General features: G+C 42.5%; 1 protein-coding gene across 11 annotated transcripts in view; it reads right to left on the minus strand.

The window, feature by feature from the left end:
- EHBP1 (EH domain binding protein 1) overlaps positions 1 to 26,767 on the minus strand; it is a 337,547-nt gene that overhangs the window by 224,132 nt on the left and 86,648 nt on the right. For all 11 annotated transcript variants that reach the window (XM_075925601.1, XM_075925605.1, XM_075925600.1 and 8 more), the window contains one exon: positions 17,585 to 17,638. In XM_075925601.1, the coding sequence (XP_075781716.1) occupies positions 17,585 to 17,638 (54 nt within the window). The remainder of the gene's footprint in view (positions 1 to 17,584; positions 17,639 to 26,767) is intronic.

Here is a 26,767-nt window from a genome sequence, read left to right on the forward strand (position 1 = left end):
GCTGACCACATATTCTCATTTGGTTTCTCCTTTCCATTACAGATTGCAACATCAGCCACAAACTCCTGACAACTCCCTCATTTTAATTAACCTTTCATTTTAAAAGTCTGGGTTTTCAATTTTTTAAAATTTTTACTAAAAATAAATAAAAGCCTTTTTTAGTTTAAAAGGAATAAAGATAAAAATATCAAAAACATTCCTTACCTGTTACATGCATCATTTCAGATTTCTTAAAATTCATATAATTTTTTGCTATTTGATTTTTACCCATTAGTTAGTTAGGGAGATGAAAATGCTGTAGATTCATTTTGTTTTAGGAAATATCACATTTTATATCTTATGCCTTACTGAGCAAAATACTCTGCTGGCGTGAGTCAAAAAAGCTCCACTGATTTACATCAACTGAGGATCTGGTCACACAAATCTCTGAAGATAAGCTTACTAAAACTAATTCCCAATACTGGCATGTGTAGGTTTCCAACAATGTAGGGGATTTTTTAAAAATAATTTTCAACTTTGTTCTGGAAGTTCACAGAAATCTCTCTCTTCATATTGGGCCAATTCCTGAGAAGAAATGAGAACTTACAGTTTCATTTGCTTTCAGGATAGGCATCTGTGGGCTTTATAAAACCTGCTAATTAAACAAACTTGAAGGCATAGAGTACTTGAGAGATACAGTAATTTACAGACATTTGCAGGTGTCTAAGTTTCTTACAGGAATAAAATGCTTGTTCTGCCTTCTATCCTAAAAAACTATAAGTGACAGACAAAATTTATCACTTGATGGCACAAAATAGGAGATAATTAATGGCTTGATGATGACACAATTTTGAAAACATCAGCCTTATACGTATCCTTACAATGCATCCTATAAAATATAACTGGCATTCATTTCTGTTCCTTAAAAAAAAATTCAATTATCTCCAGTGAAAATCCCACTAACAAGACCAAAAATATCAAACCATTTTTATTGCGATAGCATCGATAATATATTATTTATATCTATAATGGCTTATATAATATCTTCTATTAATCCTTTATAAATAAACACTATAAAGTATGATCAAAGTTCTCATCCATGTTTACTGTAGCTCAGAGACTTCTGAGGAGGACCATAAAATGTTCAATGGCTCTATGCTTTCTTAAAGCATTGGAAGGCAATCCAAGGGAAGGCATTGGATTCTTAACTACCTTGGACATCTATTTCCCAAAATTCTCATGCCACTTGTCTAGATACCATATTGAAAACACAGGGAGCTCTCTTTTAGCTAACATTTTTGCTGCTCTGACAAGGAGTCTTTGTAGCAATCATTGTTTCAGTTACATACAGATCCTAAGTGTCAAGTATTTCACATGAAACTGGAAATCAAATAAAAATCATAGCACTCAGCATCATATTAAGTCTAATATTTTTTTTCCTTCACAGAGGTTCAGGGAATATGAACAGAACAGAGATCTTAGAGCTATATATCCTATCTGGCTACTTTAGCCTGTAATCTGTCGCAGTCATGAAGAAATCCCTGATAGTATACACATTACAGACCTCTTCTGACATGCACTGACATACCCAGGACAGCTCCAAAGTTGCTGCTTAAGCTCTAAGAAGTAAAGGAGATTTCTAGCTACCTTTGGGGGAGCAGGGACATAGAAGGGGACATTTATTGTGCTTTTTACAGGACTGGGACAGCCTGCCACTTTTTCCTCAGTCACAGCTTTGCCTCTACACTTCTCAAGCTGCTTGAAATCAAGGCTCCTGTAACTGCAGCAATGAAAAAGCTGGTCTCAACGGCTAGGAAGCTGGCTTCATTTCATGGTAGAACTCATTCCTTTAGTTGGGTTAACCACAGAAAGGCCAGGTCAGACCCTAGTATGAACACCGTGTTCCAAAAAGGTTTTTCTACTGCTCTAGCAATAATTTCTAGCCAAATAATTTCATTGTACACCTATGCCAGAAGGAGAACAGGAAAAGCTGGATGTGGTTTAATTAAGCTACAATTTTATTCTCAGGCATCGTAAGAGTACAACACAGGTAATTCCACAATCAGTTATTTATAATCTGCCCCTTTACCTATCCTGGTCTCCAGCCAAACCAGTGCTGGGATCTTGCTACCTCCCACCTAAAACGATAATGGATATAAAGGAGTATGATCCTTGTCATACTAGTCATAGGACCTGGAATTCCCTTGCTTGACTCCTTTATAGTGTGTCTACACTACACTATAGCTTAAAATAAGATTTGCAATTTGAGCTACGCAAATTGCATATCTTATTTTGATCTTATTTTGAAATAGTTTATTTTGTAATTTGGCACTGTGGGGAAAATGTAAACACACACCCAGCATCCCTAATCTCCCTCACCTCATGTTGGCCAATCTGGCAGTGAGGAAAAAATTAGTTCCCGGACACACTATGAAAGGAAGAATTTGGATAGTGTAAAAGGCCTGGTATTTAACTACTTCTATGGGTGCTGTGCTGTCTTGTCCAGGTACAAGAGGATTGTCCTACACTGGTGTAGGCCAAAATATTCTCCTGTCTCTTCCAGTCATTTGGGAAGGGAAGGGTTAATGCCTCTCTTCCAGTCATTTGGGGAGGGAAGGGTTAATGTCCCCATACTGACCTGGTCTGAAGCTGAAGCAGCAAGCCACCCTCTGGCTGTCTAGCACTAAAAGGGGTCACACACCTTTTCCTACACACCGGACAATGACTCTCACCATTCCATGTGCAGTGAGGTCATTCTGAAGCTAGACCCTAAAGATCTTCACCCCTAAACACCCTCTCCTTCAGGAACGTCTTGGACGATCCTGCAGTTGAGATTCAGCAGTTGTGGCTTGGAATTCTCTCAGGATTTTACTTCGTTGCATTTGTCACTACACTTGTCTTCTGATTAGTCAAAAAAAAGGCCTGGCCTTTAGCCACCATATCAGTGCTTAACCATGACAAATCTGAGTACTTCTGAACACAAGAAAACATGCTCAGGATTTCACATTCTAGTTGTTTTAAAGCTTTCCGTTTTGTTATGTCTTCTGCTTGATTAGAGCAGAAAGCACTGGCAGGTGCTTGATTATGTGATCTGTTGATCCCACTCCATTACATTTGTTTTAAAAAGGTCCATTTCAGACTTCCACGTTTTGGTAAAAAAAATATAATGGTGCTGGCTTCTTTTGCTTCTAAGCCAATTGGTTTTTGTTTGTTTTTAAACATTTCTTTGACTAAATTAGACTTTGAATTAATCACGGCGGGTATCTCATTAAACACTGCTTTGCAAATACCTGGGAAACATATGGTTAGTGCAGACAATTGATTTAACCTACACCAGCCCTTAGATTAGCTGATGGACATATACTCATTTTCAGTGCTCTGCACTGAGAAATGGAAAATACTGAATATGCTGTTCAGTCCTTGCTCACTGTTCCCTTTCAGATACTATTCCCCAACACTATCCCAATTAACAGATTTCACCCCTTTTTTATTACATATCCCCTATTTCTATGCCCAGAATGGTCTAACCCTTCTTCCCCTGACTGCTAAAGACTTACTTTGCTACCATTCAAAACATAAGAGTTTGAGAAATTTTATTTTCAAAGCCGTATGAGATTAGAAAACAATGAAAGGGGAGGGGGCAAGAGTTATAAATGATATATAAAAGCATTTGAGAAAGTAGTACTCTTTTAAAATGAAGAATACACTGGACAAATAGAAAATTAAATGGAGTGGAGCCAAATTTAATGGTATCAAATATCTTAGGGAGACCAACTGCTTCAGTTCCTTTCTCAAACTGATGCAACTTTCACATAATTGAAAGTAGCAAGATGGCTAGCAACCTGCTCTAAGAGGCTGAAAGCAATATCACTCAGCTCTACTACTTTGCCACATGATATCTCTAAAAGCATGTGTAAACAACAACCCTTTGGTCAGCTGGCCAGCACTTTACTGACGACTATGTAGTTTTGATAATACAGCATGCACTGTGTGAGGTTCCACTTACTGGCACCTGTACCCACACATACTAATTAATGCAAAATCACAATTTTACACAATAATGGATATTCTGGGGCTTTACTTTTAGAGACGTATTTTTTGCAAATTTTTCAAATGCAAATTGCAAAGAATTATCTCAGATCCTTCAACACATTAAAGTGGACTCCAAAGTTATGGCAACTTGCGTTAAAAATATTTTCATTAAATGCTGGAAGTTTTGTCTTCCCTTAGACTGATGAGTTTCTTGCATTATGCCCTTTCCATGACAGTGGTATTTGTCTGTCCCCCACAGTCAAAAATGAGATTTATATATTACAATGTTATGCCAGAAAGCAGCAATTTAAGTAAACATTTTGCACAATATCAAGAGGAAACATGATGTGTTCATGTACATACACATAAACAGGGACATGTAGAATATTCTTAAAACAAATATTTTTCTATTAAAAGACAAGTTGGTCAGCTCAGCTTTCATCTGGAGTGAGATTAGAACCCCACTGTAAAACAATTACCAAGACTCAGTTCTGATATTTGATGTTTGAAAAAGAAAAGACCTCATGCAGACTCTTGTATGTACTGGCAAGTATATTTTACTGCTGATTTTCTATGAATAAACATATGCTAAGAATTGCTGAAACACACACTGCTGGTTTTAAAGATGCCTAATGTAGTATTAGAGGTTTGTTTCCAGAGCTGACTGCCTTATTTATCAGCTTCCTCCCTCCAGCTGGCAAAGAATTTGATATCATCTCTGGTCAGCTGTCTCGCACAGCACACTCTCCTCTATAGGAAAGGTATTAGAAGGTAACTAGCAGGAAGTAAGACGAAAAATCTAAACAAAATGGTTCCAGCAATTTAGAAAACAGATTGCACTTTACTACTGTGAATCAATAATAACCATATAAATTATGTGTCATCAAACTCATTCCATTGTAAGTGTTATGGTTTACAGCATGTATTGAGCTTATAAAAACTAGAGTATAATAACTAGGCTATTCTATTCTGCTCCCAGTATTCTCCCTTTTCCATCTTTCATCTGTGAAACTCTTTAATATAATTGTAGTATAAATATCACAAAATACGATACTTTCCACCTCTTTCTCATTTTAAAACTAAAATGTCTTAACACAATGAATGTAGTATTACATCCCCCACCAGCAAGGTCATCTGGTACAAAAATACACCCCTTGATTAAAATATTTGATTCAGTTGATAGAAATTATTATAAAATAAAATGCATGGTCATTAACATTGCATCAGAAAAAAATCACATCATTTATAGGATAGTATGAGCCCACTATTTTCTTTTTTGGGAAAAGATTCAGAGTAACAGAAATGTTAAATGGATATTTTTCAAAAGCATAACAGAAAAGAGATGGACTGAATTTAAAGATCACCTGACTAATCTGTTTTAAGTGCCCAAACTGAGTAAAATGTTAATAGCAGAAATGGTAAAAAGTAAATTAATTTTGAAATGTTCTTTCAAACTGAATTATCAAACTTTTATTTAGGTCAGAATTAAAAAAAACAAACCTTACAGTGTCAATTTAACAAATTATTTAATATAAATTTTAAGAGGGTAAGATGACTTGTTTCTGAAGGCCTTGATTTATATTTGATTTGTCACAAGTAAAACATCCACTGATGATCAAGGTACTGATCCTCTCTAGTCCAAAACCCTTGGGACCTGACCTGTACCACCCAGAGAATTTGCTGGACCATGGGAAGTCAATGGTGTCTAGCAGCATTACCAACACTTCCACTGCTTACTGGGCTCTCAGAAGACATTTAGGGGTAAATGAGCTAAATAACAGCACAGAACACTGAGAGCTAGAACTGGTGGCTATAAAACTTTACGGGACCACAGGAAACTTAGCCACACCCATGATAAGTGGACATCCAACTAACTAAAATCATGCTGGACCACAGACGTTGCTGAACCAGAGAGTGCCGGACTGGAAAGGTTCAGCCTGTACTACATAATTTAACACATTTTGTCAGAACTGGCAGACTTTGCTCAGGCTTTGCTTCAAAACATAAATGAAGTTGTTTAGAGAAGATTGCACAGAATTTTCCCGCCCTCTGCCTAGCTCAGGCCAATACTGTCATTGTCTCGTGTTCATGTGTTCTAACATTCGGAAAGAAAAACATACACAAATGCCATGCACAATCCTGCATAGGGATGTGAAGGACTAGTTGACTAGTCGCTCCCCCCCCGGCTGCCTCTATCAGACAGAGGCAGCAAAGGGGGAGGGGACAAGAGGGGGTACTTCAAAGCAGCAGCACCACTTGAAGCCTGGGGTCAGAATGCGGGCTCCATGAGGCACTGCCACTTTGAAATGCCGCAGGGAGGCTGGCATCAGGCTCCTTGCAGCATTTCAAAGCAGCAGCGCCGTATGGAGCCTGGGGTCAGCAGGGGAGTCCGCAGCTGACCCCGGGCTTCCTGCAGCATTTTTGCCTTAGGGCTGTTGCTACACTTCAACGGCTGAGGCATCCTATCAACGAATCGAATAGTTGATGCAAAATGCATCGACTATTCGATTAGTCAGTCAATACTTAACATCCTTAATACTGCACATCTTGTCTCTTGCACATCCAACACAGTCAATGAATACAATGGGTGAAATCTTGGCTCTATTGCAGTCAATGCAGGTTTTGCTACTGACTTCAATACAGCCAGGATTTCACACAATGCATACAAGCAATGCTGAGAGGATGTGTAAGGAAGGCAGAACCAGGTTCAATTGTTGCAAAACTCAAGGGAAGTTTTCCTATAACTTCAGAAACAGATCAGCCAATCAAAAGAAGGACCATTACCAGTTTTGCTCCAAAAATCTCATCTCAAAGATTTCTGAGCTAGAATAAAGTGCTAAATATTTAATGTAAGCAAAAAGAAAAACAGCTTTTCTGATTTCCTATTAAATTTAAAGTGGAAGAAGAAATGAGATGGCTGACAAAGCAGCATTTAATTCCTAGCTATATCTAGACCAGTCTAATTTACACAGCCAGCCAGTCACAGCTCACATAATCACATACAGAAAAATATAACAGGGGAATTAAAGGACCAGGAAAGCATGTCTGAACTATGAGCTTCCTATTCTAAAGTATTAACTGCACACATTTAATTGTGAAAAAGGTTAACTTGGTTCTTTTATTTTAAGCCAAACATTATTTCCTAAAGAAAATACAAAACAGAGAATGTAACTTTTTTTTTAATAAATCAAATAGTCAATTTAAACTTAAGATCCCACATGCATGAAAAATACACTAAAAGAGATATCCAGGATATATAATAACTGATTAGTGTCTGATCAGGGAAGTGATCTTATCAACTATTCCAGTCCTTTTTTGCAAAGCAAGTTAAAAGTGCAAGGAGTTTCAAGTTCCTGTACTGAACTGGCATTTATTTCAAAACATCTGGCACTAGAATTATGAGTCAGGTGAAGAGGTCTCAGAATGTCCACACACTGGGTTTGATTCTGGTATAAATCAATAATAATTCCACTGACTGCAATGCAAAACCATTACAACTGAAAGGGGAACTAAACTCTAGGACTGAAATTCTGGCTTCAGTGAAGTTAATGGTAAAACTCCTACTGACTTCGAAAAGGGTTAGAATTTCAACGTAGGACTCGGTAGCTTTGGTAGCTTTGGTTCCATATTGTGTGCTTTATTCCCAGAAACATTGGAAACAACAGTGGATGTAGAGAGAGAGAGAGAGAAAAAATATAAATATATTTGAGGCTTTATTTGATATAAGAAACATTTTTTTGTTAAGGCCTCTTTTAGACCCACTTTCACACTAATTTCTAATGTAAATCCAAATTTACTTCCACATGCTATTCATTCTCTCCCTTCCTGCCTCCTTATCCCCAATGTATTTATTATTTGTACTAGTTCTGTCATATCTAAATACAACCCATAAACATTTTGTGATAGGGATAATAGTTTCTCTATATTCCTGTGAATGGAAGGTGCCTTTTGGAGCATTCAAAAACAATAATCTTACAAAAGTGCTGAATCTCAAAAATAAAGTTTATAAAAGAAGTTCTTCATAGGCATGTGAATGGTTAATCAGCAGGGGCAGCCCCCGTATGCAGCAGGTCCAGTTTGGTCTGAGCAGTGACACAGGAGGGAGCACTCCAGTCTGGCCAAAGCAGCCCCTATACGCAGCAGGGGGGTTGCTCCAGCTTCCCCCTACATTCCAGTTTAAGCGGTTAACTGTTTAAACATACTGGTTAACCGGTTAACTGGTTAAACGGGACTTTACATTCCTAATTCTTCATAACACCACATTTAGCCATACTTTTAAAACCTCTCCATTTATTTTCATGTTCCCCTCATTTTGAAGTTCTGTCCCACATTTCAGCCTTTAATGGTCCGGAACTATTGTACATTTGGCGATCTGTTGAAACAAATTAATTTGTCTTGAGTGTCACTTGATCTACCTATTCTGAGCATCACTTGTTTTACTACTTATAGACTCCACCTTAGAGGGCATAAGTTTCAATTGACATGTCCCATACACTTGTTTGGGTTCAAGGAATTTATATGAGAGCAACAGACAACAAAGAGAAGAGAGCCCTAGCTTTTCAGCTTGAATCAGTCAACCTCTATATTTATCTGCTGTAGACTACTGTTTTTAGTGAGACAACCTTCTTCAGCCCAGTGAATTGGCAGGATATAGTCCTCTGAAGAAATCTTTTTAAATAATCTTGCTCATTATATAAATACATCCGGCAACATGGGTGTATCTTATACAAAATACACTTCTGAGGTCTAATTATAAACCACTCTCAATGTAACAGGCTGGCATCTCTGATAAGGAGAATTTGGAATGGATTCAGTAGATGTGTCTCCTTCATGATGCCTTCCTCTCTTCACCTTCAAAAAAGACATTTTTAGAAGCCAGTGGACTAAAACAGCATACCCAATTGTCCTGAAAGAACAACCCTGAACTTCAGGGGAAAAAACAGCAGAGAGGGTATATGTGCAAAGGATCCATGACAGTCTCCTTCTGCTAGAACTTCTTGACATTTCAATGAACAATACTGGATTTCAATCCTGCGAGTACCCTCTCCTAGGTTCAGAGCTGCCCTTGTGTGTATCCCCAATGTCAATATAGCTATATGAGCATAGCAGCACTAGGGATGTAAAAGTGTAGTCCATTAACCAATTAACCGATAAGCAAAAGCTTATCGGTTAATGCGATAGACTCCACACATTCCCTCCCCTTCCCCTTGCCAGTAAACTTTTTAGCAGGCTGGCCAGCAGCTTGGCTCAGTCCTTGCTCGTGCTGGGTCTGGGACCTAGCTCCACTGCAGCTCTGCATTTAAAGTGCATTAGGAGCCAGGCAAGTAGGAAGCCCAGCTCAGTTCTGGCTCGCACCAGAACTGCATCAGAGGCAGCAGTGCAGGGCTACAGGCAGTTGATCCGCAAGGTGAGCTGGTTTTTAAACTGGCTCCCCTTGTGGACCAGCTCATGTCTGGCACTCCATGCTGCTGCCTCTGATACAGAGGCAGCAGCACAGAGTGGCAGAAGGCTCCTTGGGAGGGGAGCCAGAGTGCACTGGCTGCCAGTCCTTGCCTCCAGGGACGCTAGAATAGTCAAGTAACCAGTAAGAATTCATGAGGTTACTCAACTATTCAATTAACCAATATTTAACATCCCTAAGAAGCATACAAAACACAGTCACTTCCTGGAATGGGTCCTGAGTGAGGAGTCTGCACTTAAAGATTGTATCTACATGTCAATGATTATTTGTCCAAGCTATTCAGGATTATAAACAAAAATTATTTTCCCTTGCCTTAAATATGAAGGACAAGTAAAGGACAGAGAAGTAAGAAACAGAGCACTTCTTGTTCACCTGCAGAACCATTGGCTGAAAGGTAGAAACTCCAAGGTGCTACTCATTCTGCATATAAAAAAAGATGCAGCCCTAATAAGTCTTGGCTCTATGCTATTTAACAAACTGTTAAGGACTTGAAGAGAATATAAATCATTGCTGATAAGGATGCAGATGGCACAAAAATTCGATGTTTTCATAAATAATGAAGAGGATGGGTCACTAATACAGAATGATTTGGATCACTTGGCAAACTGGGTGCAAGCAAACAATGTATGTTTTAATACCGCTAAGTGCAGATGTATACATCTAAGAACACAATGTAGGCCATACCTATAGATAAGAGACTGTAGCCTGAGAAGCAGTGACCCTAAAAATTGAGGGCCTTTGTGGATAATCAGCTGAAAATGAGCTCCCAGTATGTCATTGTGGCCAAAGAGGCCACTGTAATCCTCAACTGCATAAAAGGGAATCTCAATAGGAGCAGAGAGGTTATTTTACCTCGGTATTTGGCACTGATATGACCATTGCTGGAATAGTGCAGCCCGTTCTGTTGTCCACAATTCAAGAAGGATGTTGAAAAGCTAGAGAGCATTCAGTGATGAGACACAACAACAATTAATGAATTAGAAAGCTTGCTTACAACAGACTCAAGAAGCTCGATTTATTTAGCTCAAAAAAGGAAGGCTCAGGGGTGACATGATTACAGTCCTACATACGTGGGGAACAAGTATTTAATACTAAAGGGGCTGTTCAATTTAGCAGAGACCATACAACACAATCCAATGGCTGGGAGTTAAAGCTAGACAAATCTGGACTGGAAACAAGGTGTACAATTTTAATAGAGAAGGTAATTAATCACTGGAACAATTTACCAAGTGGCACATACTCTGTCACTGACCATTTTAAAATCAAGATTAGCTATTTTTTTTCGAAAAGATCTGCTTTAGGAATTATTTTTGGGAAATTCTACGTCCAGTATCAGAATTAGATTATCACAATGATTTCTTCTGGCTTTGAAATTTATGGAACTATTAGTCAAGAAAAGGAACAAAGGGATGCAGCTATGTCCATCACTTTGGTGATTTAGATCAGGGATAGGGAACCTAAGGCCTAGGAGCCGGATGCGATCCCTGGCTTGCCTGGATCTGGCTCCTGAGGCTCAGGACTCTCCCCCGCCCAGCTGGCACTCCAGCTCCTCTCCCCCACGGGGCTGGAGCACACAAAATCTACTAGCCTAGGCCCCACTAAGGTCTGGTGTGTGAGGGGAATGTCTTTCTCCTCAGTTGGGGGCCACATCAGTGAGGGCTTTGTTTTGTATATTTTGTTTGTGAGCAGCCCCTGACTGATTTTTCTGTGGGTCAACGATTCCCAGCCCAAAAAAGGTTCCCCATTCCTGATTTAGACAAATGGTGCTGTGATCTTGATTGCCCTATTTGAAAGGCATTTTACACAGTATGATGATGAACATGGTATAAAGGACCTATACAGAACAGAACAGTGAAATGAATTGAAAATACAGACAACAGAGGAGCCTACTATGAACTCTGGAAAACATTACTGAGACTTTGCTTTGGATCTACATACTTATTAGCTGGTAGAGAAACCAGAGCTTCATCAAGATCTGGCACTACCACAGTTAAGACCTGTTAAGCCACAATCAACATGAGTTTGACAGACTCATTGTTAATTCTAGCAGTATCCATTAATCTGTAACATAAAACCAGATTATGTTCTCCCAGAGGAAGTCCTGCCTTTCTTCCTCATGATGTTTCCAGGAAGAGAAATAATTCTGCATATAATGGGAAGGAAGAACCAACGTAGTTTTTTAAAAATTATTTCAACTATATTTATTTCAAATGGGAGACACTCCACCTTCACCCTTGCCAGTGGAGTAATTGAACATTTTCAAAAAGCTGGGACCAACTTGTCTTTAGGGGTTTCTTAAAGTAACTACAACAAATGATAATTGCTCTTCTGCCTCTGAGTCCCAGATTCTCCTCCAGATTCCTTTCTCTCTCCTTCAATCCAAAAAATGTACATACAGGCAGTCCCCGGGTTATGTACAAGATAGGGACTGTAGGTTTGTTCTTAAGTTGAATTTGTATGTAAGTCAGAACTGGTACATATTGTAAGGGAAACTCTAGCCAAACATTTCTCCAGAGCTTAGTTTTATTCTCCCACACCTCACTTCCTCAGTCCTTTATTCTCAAGCTGAGGTGTCTGCTGAGAAAAGCCGCTCTGTGTCTCCCTGATCTGCTGGGGGGAAGCAGCTAGTGCGGGGTTGCCTCACCCCGTTTGTAAGTAGGGATCCGATGTAAGTCGGATCCATGTAACCCGGGGACTGCCTGTATAGCATTCAGTACAACATACACTTAAGTGCAGTTGCACTTTCAATATATAATTGACCTTTATTTGAAACTGACTACATTTCTACAATTGTCCCTCCTAGGGTGTTTAAAAAAAAGACCAATGGAATGGGGAAGTTCAACTGTGCATGAACACAGCCTAGATCACACACAACTTAAAAATTCTCTAAGTGCTGAAAGTACCCTAGAGACAAAAAACTCTCTCAAATAAATATGCACAGTTTTCTCACTACAGGGAGAGGAGTCCCCAGCTGATCCCGGGCTCCACACGGCGCTGCCACTTTGAAATGCCGCAAGGAGCCTGATGCTGGGTTCTCTGCAGCTTTTCAAAGTGGCAGCGCTGCATGGAGCCTGGGGTCAGCAGGGGAGTCCTTGCTGCATCGTTTATTCGATTAGTCAATTACTCAATATTTAACATCCCTAGTGAGTAAGATAAATGATCAATCCTTATTGGTGTGAAGACCCAGTACCCTTGAAGATTATGGTACAGGTTTAATTGCTAGCTATGGAATTCTTACTCTCCAACATTCAAAAAACTATCAAGGAAAATCAACAAAAATGAAGAGACTGGAAACATTTATTTGATGGAGAAAATGCAAATGGAAAAATAATCATAAGTGGTTAAAACAAGGTGGTACTTGGGATAATAGGGCCATCTATAAACAAACAAAGAAAATAAACGCCAAAGAGAGAAAGGTGTGGGTAGAAACTCAGAAAATGAAAATTTAAGTTGAAATATTAAGAAAAATGAGCTGATAGCAGGCTGGGATGAGTTTATGGAATCATTACCCAAAGGAATGGTGAAATTCCCCTTGTTGAGGAACTTTAAAACCAGACAGACAAGACAAAGTATTAAAAAGTACTGTAGGGAAAATTCCTGCACTGAACAGGGAGATGGAACAGATAAATCATAGATGTTATGTTAAAAGCTTATGACACATTTATTTACAGTGAAATGCTGGGAAACAATGGGCCATGCCAGACACATACCATACTCACTGCTAATTAAAACAATCTGAATCAGGAATAATGTTGAATCAAGTTATTACTCTTAACCCACTGAAAACAATGTGACATATTTAAGGCAAGGGCATGTGATAGGGCATATCAGATACAGTGGAACTCTGATAACAGATCTTCAGTGGGCCATTCTAAAATACTGCAAACATGATCCTTTGTTACTGTATTTTAGCTGGTTTGAATAATGTTCTAGCTCAAGGACAAGATCTAAACAGAGCTATTATAGGAGGATATAGATTCTTTGGCAAACAAAAGCACTTCATAGCTCCAAATCATTTTGTGCTTTGCTGTTTAGTGGCTCTGCTAAATATCAGGGGGAAGAGTTCTGCAGAATTTGAGGGCAGATAAATAAACTGAACAAAAACACAGGACATTCGAGGGCTCTCAAGTGTCCCAATATCACGAGCTATAATCCTTCCTCTGTAGATTCAGTGACAAAGATGTTCCTGTTTTAAAGAACGTGAAAAGCTATGACTACTTCCAGTGACCGTAGCCCAAAGGCTGAAGGATACAAAAGACTTTTCCAGGGAGTTAAGAGATTAAAAAATATATTCAAAATTGTATGTTTTATTTAACTGATTATTCTGAAGTGTAACTAAGTATGAGTCCAATGTAACAACAGAACTGCTAGTTTTCTAAGCAAATAGACATTCATTTCTTTGTCTGCCACTGAGTGGTGCTATTGCCCTGAAAAAAGGATTTTTGCAACTGCTCAAGATCAGGTGTGGGTTTTTTGGAGCCTGACCTATAGCTTTTAAGTCTGACTATCTCAAAACTGTACCTGCGATTTAAAGTTGCTATGTAGCTCTCAATGACCTCTTACAGAAAAACCACTACTAAAATAGAGTTGGGGAGACTGGACTATTCTGGAGATGGATGAAAAGGCTTCCAGGCTAGCTCCTCAAATCAAGCATGATTCATGGAAGGTTGAACATTACCAAGCAGCTAGTTACTTGGTAGCGTGTGTGAACTGAGTTGATGGTCTCCGTCCAGTTCTACAGGGGATTTGTGTACATAACATAGAAAGCAGTACAACTGGTGCTAACTTGAATAAGAATGTGAAAGGTTAACCGGTTAATCGTTAAGCAGTGGGGGTTAGAGCTGCTCCTCACCTTCTTCAGCCCCACAGGGGCCGCCACAGGCAGGCGCTGCTCCACTTGTCAGGAACGTGGGCATCCCACAGGCAGGGCTGCTCCAGCCCATCCTCAGCTGCTCCAGCCCAATGGGGTGGAGTGCCCCTCCTTCAATTGGTTAACCAGTTTAACATAATGCTTAACTCGTTAACCTATTAAACGGGATTTAGATCCCTACACTAGATTCACAGTTAACAGTTTTCATAGATGCTACAGATTTAGGGGCATAGCAACTGTTTTAAACACCCGCCCCAGAAGTGGTCCCTTCAGTCCAGAGCAGGTTGAAGGCACAGAGAAAGGGAACCATGGGAAAACCTGCAAAAGTGCAGTCCATTAACTCTTTGTTTAAATGAAGAGTGAGCATATTGTGAAGGCATTTAATATGCACAGAACTAAGTACATTTTTAAAAAAAGTTGTACATGTTCACAGTGAACTTCCTAAAAAGGCACTGCAAAGTAGTGCAATGTGCATTTTCACCTTAACATGCACACAGTTCCCAGAATAATGCAACCTCAAGATGCTGTGAGTATCATTGTGGGCCCCGGGGCTTCCAAAGTTGAGTAGCCCTGTCCTACATCTTATTATTGTTCCTAAGGGTATGTCTACACTTGCACCCTCGTTTGGAACTAGGAATGCAAATTCAGGCATTCAAAATTGCTAATGAAGTGGGGATTTAAATATCCATGCTTCATTAGCATGATCTCGCTGGCACGCTAGTTCAAATCACAGCTGATTCGAACCAGGAAGTGCGCACTGGGATGCGTTAGTTCGAATCAACCCCCTCAGTTCAAACTAATGTTACTCCTCAAAAAATGATCTAGCGCGCCAGCGAGATCATGCTAATGAAGCGCGGGATATTTAAATCCACGCTTCATTAGCAATTTCGAATGCCTGCATTTGCATCCCTAGTCCGAACTAGGGTGCAAGTGTAGACATACCCTAAGACATTCTTCCCAACACTATGTAACACCATTGAAGGCTGTCCCTAAAATGCCTGACGTTGCCAAGTATTTGAAATCCTAGCTGTACTTTTCAGAGTGATCAAACTAATGCTAGGTCTTGTGTCAGGATAATTTGTCTGTTGTAGCTGCCAAAGAACATATTATTCCACATTCTCGTTCACTATTTACAAGCTCTAATATCCCCATTGCACCAAAATCAACTTTAATTTTCTCTAGGCATTTTTTCTCTATCCCCTCCCTATTCCCTTTGCCCTATCCATTCTTTCAATAGAGTTCAGACCAGACAGCTCTTTATGAAAACAGTTTGGAGGATTTTTTAAAATGAACTTAAGGCCTCTTTCTGTATAATATTTAGTATTATTGCTGAGTTTGGAGTTGAATAAAAAAAGCATATCATGAAGCCTAAAGAAGTCGACAGAGTCAAACAAGGGCACAAAATTTGGTGCGCAGGGCAAAAGAAGTTAACTTTTGAAACTTCAGATCTGCCATATCTCTAAAGCAGTGTTTCTCAGAGTGGTCCGTGGATCCAGTCTGAGAAACCGGCTAACCGGCTGCTCCCATTTGTTTATTTACTGGCTCCACAACCACAGAGCCTCATGGGTCCCATTGTCTCTAGTTTGCCATTTACAGCCACAGGAGCTGCGGGAAAAAGTGTAGCCTGGGCTGCTGTTTCCCACGGTTCCCCTTGGCTGTAAGCGGCAAACCGGAGCCAATGGGGGCCGCAAGGTAAGAAAACAAACTGGAGCAGACATCAGTAGGTTTCTCAGAGTGTATCCGCAGACCACTAACAGGAGAGGAATATTGAACCTAGCATTGAAAAGGGAAGCCATGCCATTTCCAGGAGTTGTGGTAGCAGGGGAAATAAGGCCAAACTGGGAATTATAAGTCAAAACAATACAGAGCCCCTAAGCAGAAATACGTGCTGCTCATTCATTTCCACATATCTTGTGAGAGCACATGACTACAATCCCTTTCTCTGTGTAAAAGGAAAAAGAGGTCGTGTCCAGCCATCAGTGCATGTTTTGCCCACCATAATCTTTGAAAGAGAATTTGTACCAAAGCCTCAGGAATCATAGATATACCCAGAGAGGCAGACAGTACATAACTGCTTCCAGAGTACTTTGCTTAGCTCTGGAGAACTCCTGAAAAGCGGAGAGGGAGACTTCCTTTAAGTAAAGCTAAGTGAGAGAAAAAAGGAAACAACAGATAAATAATAACTAAGGTACATACTATTTAACAATTCTTATAAACTAAAATAGAAACTGGGCATTAAAAAACAAAAAGTATAAATAAACTACTTTCTGATGGTCCTTTTCTAGACAATCTGCTTTACAATTTTAACATACTACGGAAATCAGTGGAACATGGGAATATCTGACATAGTAAGCAGCACAACAGCAGATGGATTCTTCTTTGATATATATAATACTATTAAGCACCCCAAAACAAACCTGTGTTTTCAGGAGATGTATTTGAACAATTCAGCAGTAGTCAACTAATTAAAGCGTGAATCTGCTCTAAAAGGTGACTCTAGAAATGGTATTGTGGGATTCTGGGTTTGCTTTTCAGTAATTTCTCCATCAGGTATGTTGAGTTCACAAGAAAATATTTTTTTCCTTTTTCTGTTAACTTTCAGAATCCAGAGGACAACCTGAAGAAATAGTCAACTTTTTTTTAAACACACTGGACAAACACAGTATGATCTAATGGATCTAGTGGCACTGGATTGAGATCAGGACATCTAGGTTCAAATCTTAAGCTCTATCAATAGCTTGATGAGTAACCTTGGACCAGTCATTTTAATCTCCTTCTGTCTCGGTTTTGCCATCTGTAAAATGGGGATAATGATATTGACCTCCTTTGTAAAGAACTTTGGAATCCCACAGATGAAAAGCACTTTATGAACATTAGCTATTATCACCACCAGAAGAAAAGACCTGCAGGTGAGACCAAGAGGTGAATGCAACTCAGGAACTGCAGATTCAGTATCCTAACTCTTAACACACACATTCCCTCCAATGTTAATGAAATTAAAGCAAGAAGAATCTTGATGTTAGTTTAAATTGCTTTTCTATATTATCAATACTTCTGCACTCCAAATGGATTTTAATAGTCATATACAACAGTTACTGTAATAAGACAACTTTATTGTTTTTGCTGTGATATACTGTTTTAATTTTGGTTTTAACAGTTCAAACTTAACCCACTCTCTTTTCCAGTAGTTTTAATACAATGTCACACAGATAAAAAAAAGGCATGACTATGTTCTGACTTACATTCTCTATGACAAATGTCCACTCTTTGTCTTCAAATTCCTCAGCATGAGGATCCTGAAAAAAAGAAAGAGAAAAAACCCTTTAATCTAAAAATTATACAGGCACAAGAAATAGCAATTGATCCACCATTGCCACTTATTTATTATGGTTTCTTTGTTTGGTGGAAATAAGGCACAGAAAAATATTTTAGCCAGCACATAGCTTTCAGTATTTAATACCTCCACAACACTTCCACTGGCAAAGGACACTTACAAACAAGAGGTATATTCAGAACAGATCCTATGATTTTACCTGCCTTCATTCAGGATATACATTTTTCAATTTAATTTAAAAAGCTCCTTCCTTCTTGGTAACTACCACAGTCATACAGCTTGCAGAGAATGGAGGCAGAAGCTAAACTCCTGCTTAGATCAAACAGATAGCTCTTGTACCGCAAAAGTCAAGCCCCCATCCTCATCTTCACATGCTTATGAGCCACCTGTGTGATCTAAGAACCTAAGCACTGAAAGCACTGGTATCACTTTGTAACAATATGGTTTTTCTGTAGCCATGTTGGAAGGCTTGTGGCAGGCCTGAACCAAAAAGCCTTTCTCTGCAGCCAGACTGAAAAGTAGCAGCCATTAGCTATAAAGCCTAGAGCAGGCATGTCAAACTGGCGTTTGGAGGGCCACATGCGGCCCGATCGAAATTTTTTGTGGCCTGCCAAAACATTTTAATAAAAGAATGAAGTGCGGCCCGCTGGCCACTCGGAGCACATGGCGGAGTGCCTGCTCACAGCCGGCTGGGCCGCTCTGCCCCGCAGCAACTGCTCATGGCCGGCCGGGCTGCTCTGTGCACGTGTTCCAGCAGGCGCTCACAGCTGGCCGCTGTGCTCACACCACCCCAGCGCCTCAGGCGGCAACATCGACTCTGGGACTCAGGTATTAGGTTGGGGGCGGGGGAGGAGGCTGGGAGTGCCTGACTATGTGGGAGAGAGGAGGCATTAAGTTGGGGGGCTGGGAGTGCCTGGCTCTGGGGATTTTGTCCTAATAGCCCCCCACTGTCACCAGATAAAGAAACAGATCTCAAGATGGGTAAAGAAAACTTAGTTAATACCATTCTGTCTGGCAAGAAACTGCTTGTGGTTGTGGAATCCTCATTCTATGATCATTGCCATTACACTTTCCTGTTGGTTGACTGTGTGATCTCTGTCTGGTTTGTAACTGTCTCTGTCTGCTGTATAATTAATTTTGCTAGGTGTAAATCAATTAAGGTGGTGGGCGGGGCTGTCCTTAGACATACACGGAGTATGCAGTCGCGTAGGGCACCACACTTTCTGGGGCACCACTCTGCCAGCCCGGCATGGAGGGAAAGCTTTCGCGTGAGCTCTGCACCGGAGCCAGTAGGAGCGCTGCCAGCACTGGCAACCCCGCCAGAAGACCCCACCGGGACGAGGGACTCTGATGAGGAGGCTGGAAAGCTGACCCTGGCTGGGGAAGAGGAGCTGTCAGCCTGGGCGACAGCGTCAGGAGGAGCCGGGGCTGCGCTGGGGGCGGGGTCACGTGTGGCTTGGCGTTGTGGCGCCATTTTTAAAAACAGCCAAGCCGCACCTCGGCAGGAGATGCGCCGAGCGGGGCGCGGGGGAGCAGAGCCTCGCTAGAGGCGGGACCGGCCATGTTGTGATAGGCCCGGGCTGCATGCGCCGAGAGGCCCAGCTCCGGCTCCGGCACGTGGTCTGGAGCCCAGGCTGCAGGGACTTCTGGGGCCCAATCGCAGCAGACTCCAGCCCTGCAAACGGGAAGGCAGGAGGTAGGCAAGGCGAGGGGTGGGAGAGGAAGGGGCTTGTGCTGATGGGAGGGGGGCAGGTCAGGAGAAGAAAGGGCAAGGCACCAAGGGGCAGGGATGTAGGAGAGACTACTGCGGGGGGGGAGGGGGCAAGTGCAGATAATGAGGGAAAGGGCAGGAGGGGAGGTGTCAGTGGGAGGGGGGACAGGGTGATGCTGGGAGAGGACAAGGCATTGGGGGCTCGAGGGGGGAAGGTGCTGGGAGAAGGCTTGAAAGAAGGGGTGGGCATGACGAAGGTGGGGATGGAGCAAGGCATGTGTGAGGGCACAAAGGCAGGAGCGGAACAGGGCAGAGAGTGGTGAGGGAGTGGGCATCAAGGAAAAAGGGAGCAGGGGCAGTAAGGGAAGGGGGAGGCACCAGGAGGGTGCAGGGCTAAGGGAAGGTGCAGATGCCAGGGGATTCTGGGGGTGAAGCAGAAGGGCAGACACCTGTAGGGAAGGGACCAGCACCAGAGAGAGGCAGAACAAGTGTGTAGAGGGAAGTGTTAGGAGAGGGGATGAGGAGGGGCAGCTCACATGATCAGAGTGGGACTACTGGAGGAGTGGGCACAGGGGGGAGAGAAGGGCTGGTGGAGGGGGGCAGGTCTCAGGAAGGCTGAGGACAGTGAGAAGGGCAGGAGTCAGGACAGTAGAGGAGGGTGAGAGGTTGGGGGGCAGCATGCACCAGGGGAGCAGACGGAGCAAGGGGAGGAGACATGGCAGCAGAGGGAAAAGGTGGAGGTTTATAAGATATTTATTAATAACTTGGGTGCCATAGTGGCATATCCAAACAAGCCACATGAACTCAGTACTGGTGCACAACACAAAATTCATTTTGCTTATGGGAGGAAACGTCTACACTGGCATGATTTGCGCAAGAACTCTTTTGCAGAAGAGTTCTTGTGCAAAAACTCTTCCAGAAGAGAGCGTCTACACAGGCATGTGCCTTTGCACAAGAGCATCCATGTCAGTGTAGACGCTGTCTGCGCAAGAAAGCACTGATGACCATTTTAACCATAGGGCTTTCTTGCGTAAGAAATTCACGTTGCCTGCCTACACTGGCCTCTTGCGCAAGAACAGTTGTGCAAGAGGGCTTATTCCTAAGCGGGAGCATCAGAGTTCTTGCGCAAGAACTCGCAGCCAGCGTAGACAGGCAACAAGTTTTGGCGCAAAAGCGGTTGCTTTTGCGCAAGATCGCACCAGTGTAGACACAGCCTGAAATGGAACACTTCCCCCAGCCTCTCCACCCCTCAAGGTTAATGTCACACACATTGGGGTAATGCAATTGCAGGATAGTTGCATGAGGGGGGTTTGGTGGGGACCAATCATATTCCTATTGGTAGGAGGATGGTGGGAAAAGTCCGGGGGGGGAGGGTCAAATGACACCTTTTACTTTTGGTCATGTGTCCATCTTGCCCCGAGAGCGTTGCCTCCAGAGGCGTGGCTAACGGGGTCAGGGGCGTGGCTAATGGGGGGGTCAAAGAGTACATTTAAAAAAAATTATTTGGGTGCACACCCTAATGAAATGTGCTGCGCATGCCTATGACAGGAAGCAGTAGAGCATGTAACAGCAGGGCTGGGTCCTAGAGAGCTGAATGCACTGCCTGCAGCACAGTCTGAGGGAAGGGATTGGCTGCTGGGGTTTCTGGGAAGGGGGGGGAGTAGGGATGGAAGAGCAAGTCAGTCATAGGGGCACCAGTTTAATAATCTCACGTAGGGCATCATAAATCCTAAGGACAGCCCTGGTGGGGGGTATGACTGGTTAGTTAATTCTGTTATGATTGGTTAGTAAAATTATACTAAAATAATTGGTTACGGTATAGCTAAACAGGACTCAAATTTCACTATATAAACTGGGGTCCAAGAAGGAAGAAGACCAAAGGGAAACAAGAACAGAAAGGAACACCAAGAAGAAGGGATAAGACCTGGAAGAACTACTTACCTCCAAGACACAGCCTAAGACCAGAATTGCCAGGATTCTAGCCAGGATTCTAGTGCACGTCTGTGACGTGCAGCAGCTAAGATCCAGAGAGACTGATCTTGCCTGGCCAACAAGAGACGTCTGCCTGCCTTTATCAGGATTGGTGAGCATGATACTGTGCTTAACATGTGTATTCCGCTTGTTTGGGAATTGTCCATAAATAGAGAATAGGAATATTACTGTGTGAGGCTCTTTCAGTGGCTAAAGATCCTGCCAACCCACAGGAAGTTACGCTCTCAGACCTAGGAATTGGGTATGGGTGGGTGTGTAAATTAACAGGGTTGCACCTTGAGCCCTAGGAACTGGGTAAAGATGTATGTCCCTACAGTGTGGAAGGCATAGGGAAATTTGTGCTGATAACTTATACAGTGTGCTCAACCTCCCCCTCTTGCTCAGATAGAATCGCTCATGTCACAAGTTACACCAACACCCATCCTGCTTGAGAATGACCATTTTAATCCAACTCTTGTTTGGGGAATAAAACCACTTTCATATGCTAGACAGTAATTTGAGAAAATGAACAGGGATCCTAATTTTCTGTGATAAAAATCCCTCAAATTCTCCAATAAAAATTAAAATCTATGTTTTTCTGCAGTTAAAACAAAATGCTAAACTTTAGTTTTCCTACACTGAATGCAATGTTTTACCGATATGCAGCAGAACCCCTTATATCCAAGCCCCCATGCTCTGGCTCTGTGTATTAATCAACCCACCAGCTGCCTGGAGATAGAAACCTCTTTGTTAATTCTCCTGATTATCCCAATTTTGGATTATTCAATCTGGCCCCAGTTCTTATTAGATCAGATAAACAGGGTTCTTCTATAAGAAGGGGAGATTGAGCACACGGAAGAAGTGACACTGGCACTTTCAGTATAATTAAGTAATAGATTTTTTGTTTTCTCAAAATGTGAAAACTTTAAGATTCCCTGTAAAAACATTATTCAGTCATACACCTGAACTGCCTGCCCTGAGCCCCTCATACCCCATCATTCTCAAACTCCTGCATCCCCACATCCCCAGACTCCTGCACTCCACCCACCCCAACCTGGTGCCCGGAGTCCATCATACACCCAAATCTCCAGTCTCGAGTCCCTCATACACTCCAACCCAGACTCCTGCACCCCCACATCCCCAGCCCCCTGCCACTAGATTGACAGAAGACAATCAGTCTTCTGACCACTGAATGAGAGCATGAAGCTGGATTTGACCAGCTCTGATGTAAACTTCAAAGAAATGTGCGAAAAGATGCAGCAGCAGAAGTCCCATTAAATAAAGTCTGCGAGTGCAATGTTTCATTTATGCTTTATTACTCATTATGTCCATTATCAGTAATATTAAGTTGTATATTTTTAGTCAAGCAAATGGGCATTCGTGGACGGCTCTTTGTTGACCATTTGGGCTGAATTTTGATGTAGTTTGGCTCTTCAGTGTGAAAAGGTTGCTGAGGTGAGCTCTAAGGTGAGCATATGGGCCTCCACACATGAGAAAATGAAGGGCTGCCCACCTAATTAGTGGCTTGCAGATGTGGCTCCACTAATTAGGTGCCTGGACCCTGAGGAAGACACTGTTGAAGTGATGACCTTGGGGGGGCATAGGAGGAAGGTGGGAGGGAGCAGAGGGAAAAACAGGAGACAGGTGGGGGGGACAGTCAGATGAGAAGAGGGGGTGAAGGGAATTTGGGACATGTAGGGCAGCAGCGGTCAGAAAAAGAGGCAACTTTCCCCAGCTCCAGGGAAAGACAGCTGAAGAGCAGTGCAAAATCCAGCAGGGTGGATTAAATTTCCTATAGTCCTTGGCATTTCAGCCAAGGCTGCCAGAGAGAGACAGCCCTTCTTCCCAGCCCCAGCTCTGTAATCCAAATCAAAGCACACCTCATGTGGTGGTGCAGACACCCCTACTGATATTAAAATATGAGTTGTGTGCTTTGATTTGTAGAACAAAAAAGTGTTTATTAGTAAGGGAGGAGGGTTATATAGCACTTTTATCCAAAGCGCTTTACAATAGATAGCTAATGATAAACATTTGAAATTATTATCATTAAGTGATCCTCCAAGACCCTCAGCAGTTTGCAAGTGGTCCATGGGGAAAAAAAAAAGTTGGAGGACCACAGATGTACATCATTTTAGTCAACTTTGTAGGACTAGTATATGCAAACAAAATTAATGAAATTGTAAGATGACTTGTCTGACTTACTATACCTCATATCAATAGCACATAAACCATTTTCCACCATCCAATTTTTATTACTTGTCATTTTATGAGTCATCCTAGGGTTATTACCTTTTTAACAAATGTCTCTTCATTTTAGTATGGAAGCTGTATAAAGAGATCATTAATCATTTTATTTTTTAAATATTTTACTCCCTGATAAAATAAGTGACTGATCTTTATATTTTGTTTGGCTTTTGGGAGGGAGGGTACCTATTTTCTGTGTGAGCTTATACAGAACAATATTTTTGTCCAGGATCTGGTTGAAGGCCCTTTGAAGGAAACTGAAGCCTTTCCATTGACATTTGATAATGTATTTCTGATGGATATGGATTGAGTACAGTTTTATACTACAATGGTTATAACTGATTTAGGTCCACCATGCTCACATACTGCTAAAGCTACAGTAGCAGGAAACAGTAATAGAGAAAAATGGATGGGCAACAACTTCCTGAACCAGGAGCCATTTGGAGTTGTGTTAGGTTTATCACATGTAACAGTTACCACAGCACATCCATTTTTACTCCCTTTCAATCTAGAATCTTCTAGCTGCTAGAGGGTGTGGCCTGGTCTACATTACTAATCGACCTCATTCTGTGCACATATACTCTAAAATGTAGCTCCCTTCCATGTAAGTTGCCCACTTTACTGAGGTCTTGTCTACATTAACTCCCACCATCAATCTAATCCATGAATTCCCAAACTGGGGGGCGTGCCCCGCTGGGGGGTCATGAAGAAATTCCAGGGGGGGGTGAGGCGACCCAGCCACACACACACCAGTCAATCCCACCCTAAGTTTTGCTGCTATTTTTTTGGGAGGTGGGGCAGGAGAGTTTCTCAAAAATCAAAAAGGGGCCGTGATGCCACAAAGTTTGGCAACCACTGAATTCTAATCTATATCACATCAGGGGATGAACTTACTGCAGTGTGTTCTCCTGGTGAGAAACTGCACTGCTGACAGAAGAAGACTAGTGCGGACATACAAAACCGATTTAATTACTGCAGTGGCTGTGCATCAATGTAACTTAAGTCGGCTTAATTTTTCCCTGAGTGTTCAATTATGCTACTTTAGGCCAGTCTCCAACCTTGGGTTCTCCTTCCTAGGGAACCGCTCCAGTGTCTATGTTTATGCATAGCCTTTCTAAGCTGCAGAAGATTTAAAAAGTGTCCCAACGCTTGTCAGTTTAACTGCTGCTTATGAGGAACAGATCTCATTAATAGCCTAGAAAACCCGTCACAGTTTCCACTCTGCTGAGTCCCGGGGTTAGCTTTCAGCTGCATTAAAGGCACAAGAATTGTCTCTCTGCAGATTTAGGAGGCAGCACCGCACTGGTTTAGACTCCATTCACATTCAGCTTGTTTTCTTTTAAAGTATATGGGCCAGAAACAACATTTTTTAAAATAAGGTTAGATTTTGTAGACATTTATGGCATTAAGCCCCCACAAATCTGGAAAAGCTGGATGATCACAACTGTCAAGTATACTTGTCAAGTAGGGATGTCACAATGTGTGTAATTAAGTAGTCCGGTAACTGCTGAAAATACATCGGTTACATGTGGGGTGGCCGGCAGCTCCCCAGGAGCTGATGTGTGCCGTGAGCCAGCTTTTAAGACAGCTCCCTGCATGTACCGGGAGCTGTGTGTAACCGCGACCATTAGTCGATAAGCCTAGGCTTACCAGTTAACTGTTTACATGTTTCACTACTGTCAAGTCTTGACTTTAAGCAGGGGTCTCAAACTCATAGCTCGCGGGCTATCTACGGCCCGAGCAGCTCCAGAATCGAGTCCACGCAACTGCCCGCATGCGAGTCCCATCAGCCCTGAGTGGGAGAGAGGGTTCCATAACCTTTCCCCAAGCCTAGTCCCCTCTCTGCTCCCCTTCTTCCCATCCCTGCTCTGTCTTCTCCCTCCCTCCTACACCCCTTCCTCCGAGCCTCCTCCCCCATGTACGTGGCCTCAAAGATTACCGGAGGTCCAAATGAGGGTTGGAAACAGGGGGTCAGATTCCCCAGCAATTACTATGACAGCAGAATCCGCAAGGAAGCAGAGTGATGCAGCAACCTCTGCTCCACCACCATCTTCAGCCATCATAGGATGGTTGGAACAGCTGTTGCGGGGTCCCCCAAAGCATGGGGCCAGGGCAGCTGCCCACAAACCTCCCCTGGGCCACAGGGCCATGCTGGCAGCAGCTTGAGGCTAGCAGCCAGAAGCCACTCTAGCCCTGCTGCCCTGCCAGTGGCGATGGAGGGGACTCCCAGGGAGGGAGGGGTTAAAATCAGCTGGGGCTGGCAGGCGGACAGAGACGTGCAGGGGAGGGAGAATGTGCAGAGACCCCTGCCCCCTCGAAGCCTTGCCAGGGAACAGAAGGGGGCACTTTGGCCTGGTAGGAGGATTTGAGGACCAGCATTGGCCCTAAGGTAAATCGAGTCTGAAGACCCCTGACTTTAAGGGTTTTATAACACACACATCATGAGATCCAGATTACCAGTTTCTCTACAATAGAAGAACCCCCACAGTGTCAAGGCAAGCCACTGCTGTCTTCTAAATGGATACAGAAATATTTGGCACTGAACGTGCAAACCTTAACCTCTTCCAGAGAATCACATTAAATACGCAATAGCAGACTAAAGGGAAATAGTTACTGAAACCCCCACAAAGAACGTGGTTTGACTGGTAATGTGGTGGGTACTTGTCTTTTCACTGCTGCTTTGTATGAACAGTTCTCTTCAAACTTTGCTTTCTCCTGCAGCACATACTCTCTCTATTCTGTCCCTCCTTGCTCCTCACCTGGCAGTAACGGCTTCCTGGGTTTGACTACAGAACTGACACAGACAATATTTCAGAGCCAATTTAAAAAGAGAGTTACGTTACTGCTTTGACATCCTTTGAGCTACAGCCTCCAGATGAAGTTGCCACTGCTAATTCTCTTCAGTCAGCAACATATGTATTAGACCCGGGGTGGGCAAGACAGCCTCCGGGGGCTGGATCCGGCCCACCACACCCTCTGATATGGCCTATTGAGACCTGGGGACAGGGGGAGTGTGCGAAGTCTCCTCCCCCACACCAGGGGTGCATGGGAACTGAGAGAACTGCCAGCTGTTCAAAACAGCTGGCAGTTCTCTCCAGGCACTGCACGATTCTGGCAGGGCGGGGACAGGGGGCAAAGACTTCACATGCTCCCCTGGCCCCCAGA

The sequence above is a fragment of the Pelodiscus sinensis genome, chromosome 3 (genome assembly GCF_049634645.1).
Source record: "Pelodiscus sinensis isolate JC-2024 chromosome 3, ASM4963464v1, whole genome shotgun sequence".
NCBI classification, from domain to species: domain Eukaryota; kingdom Metazoa; phylum Chordata; order Testudines; family Trionychidae; genus Pelodiscus; species Pelodiscus sinensis.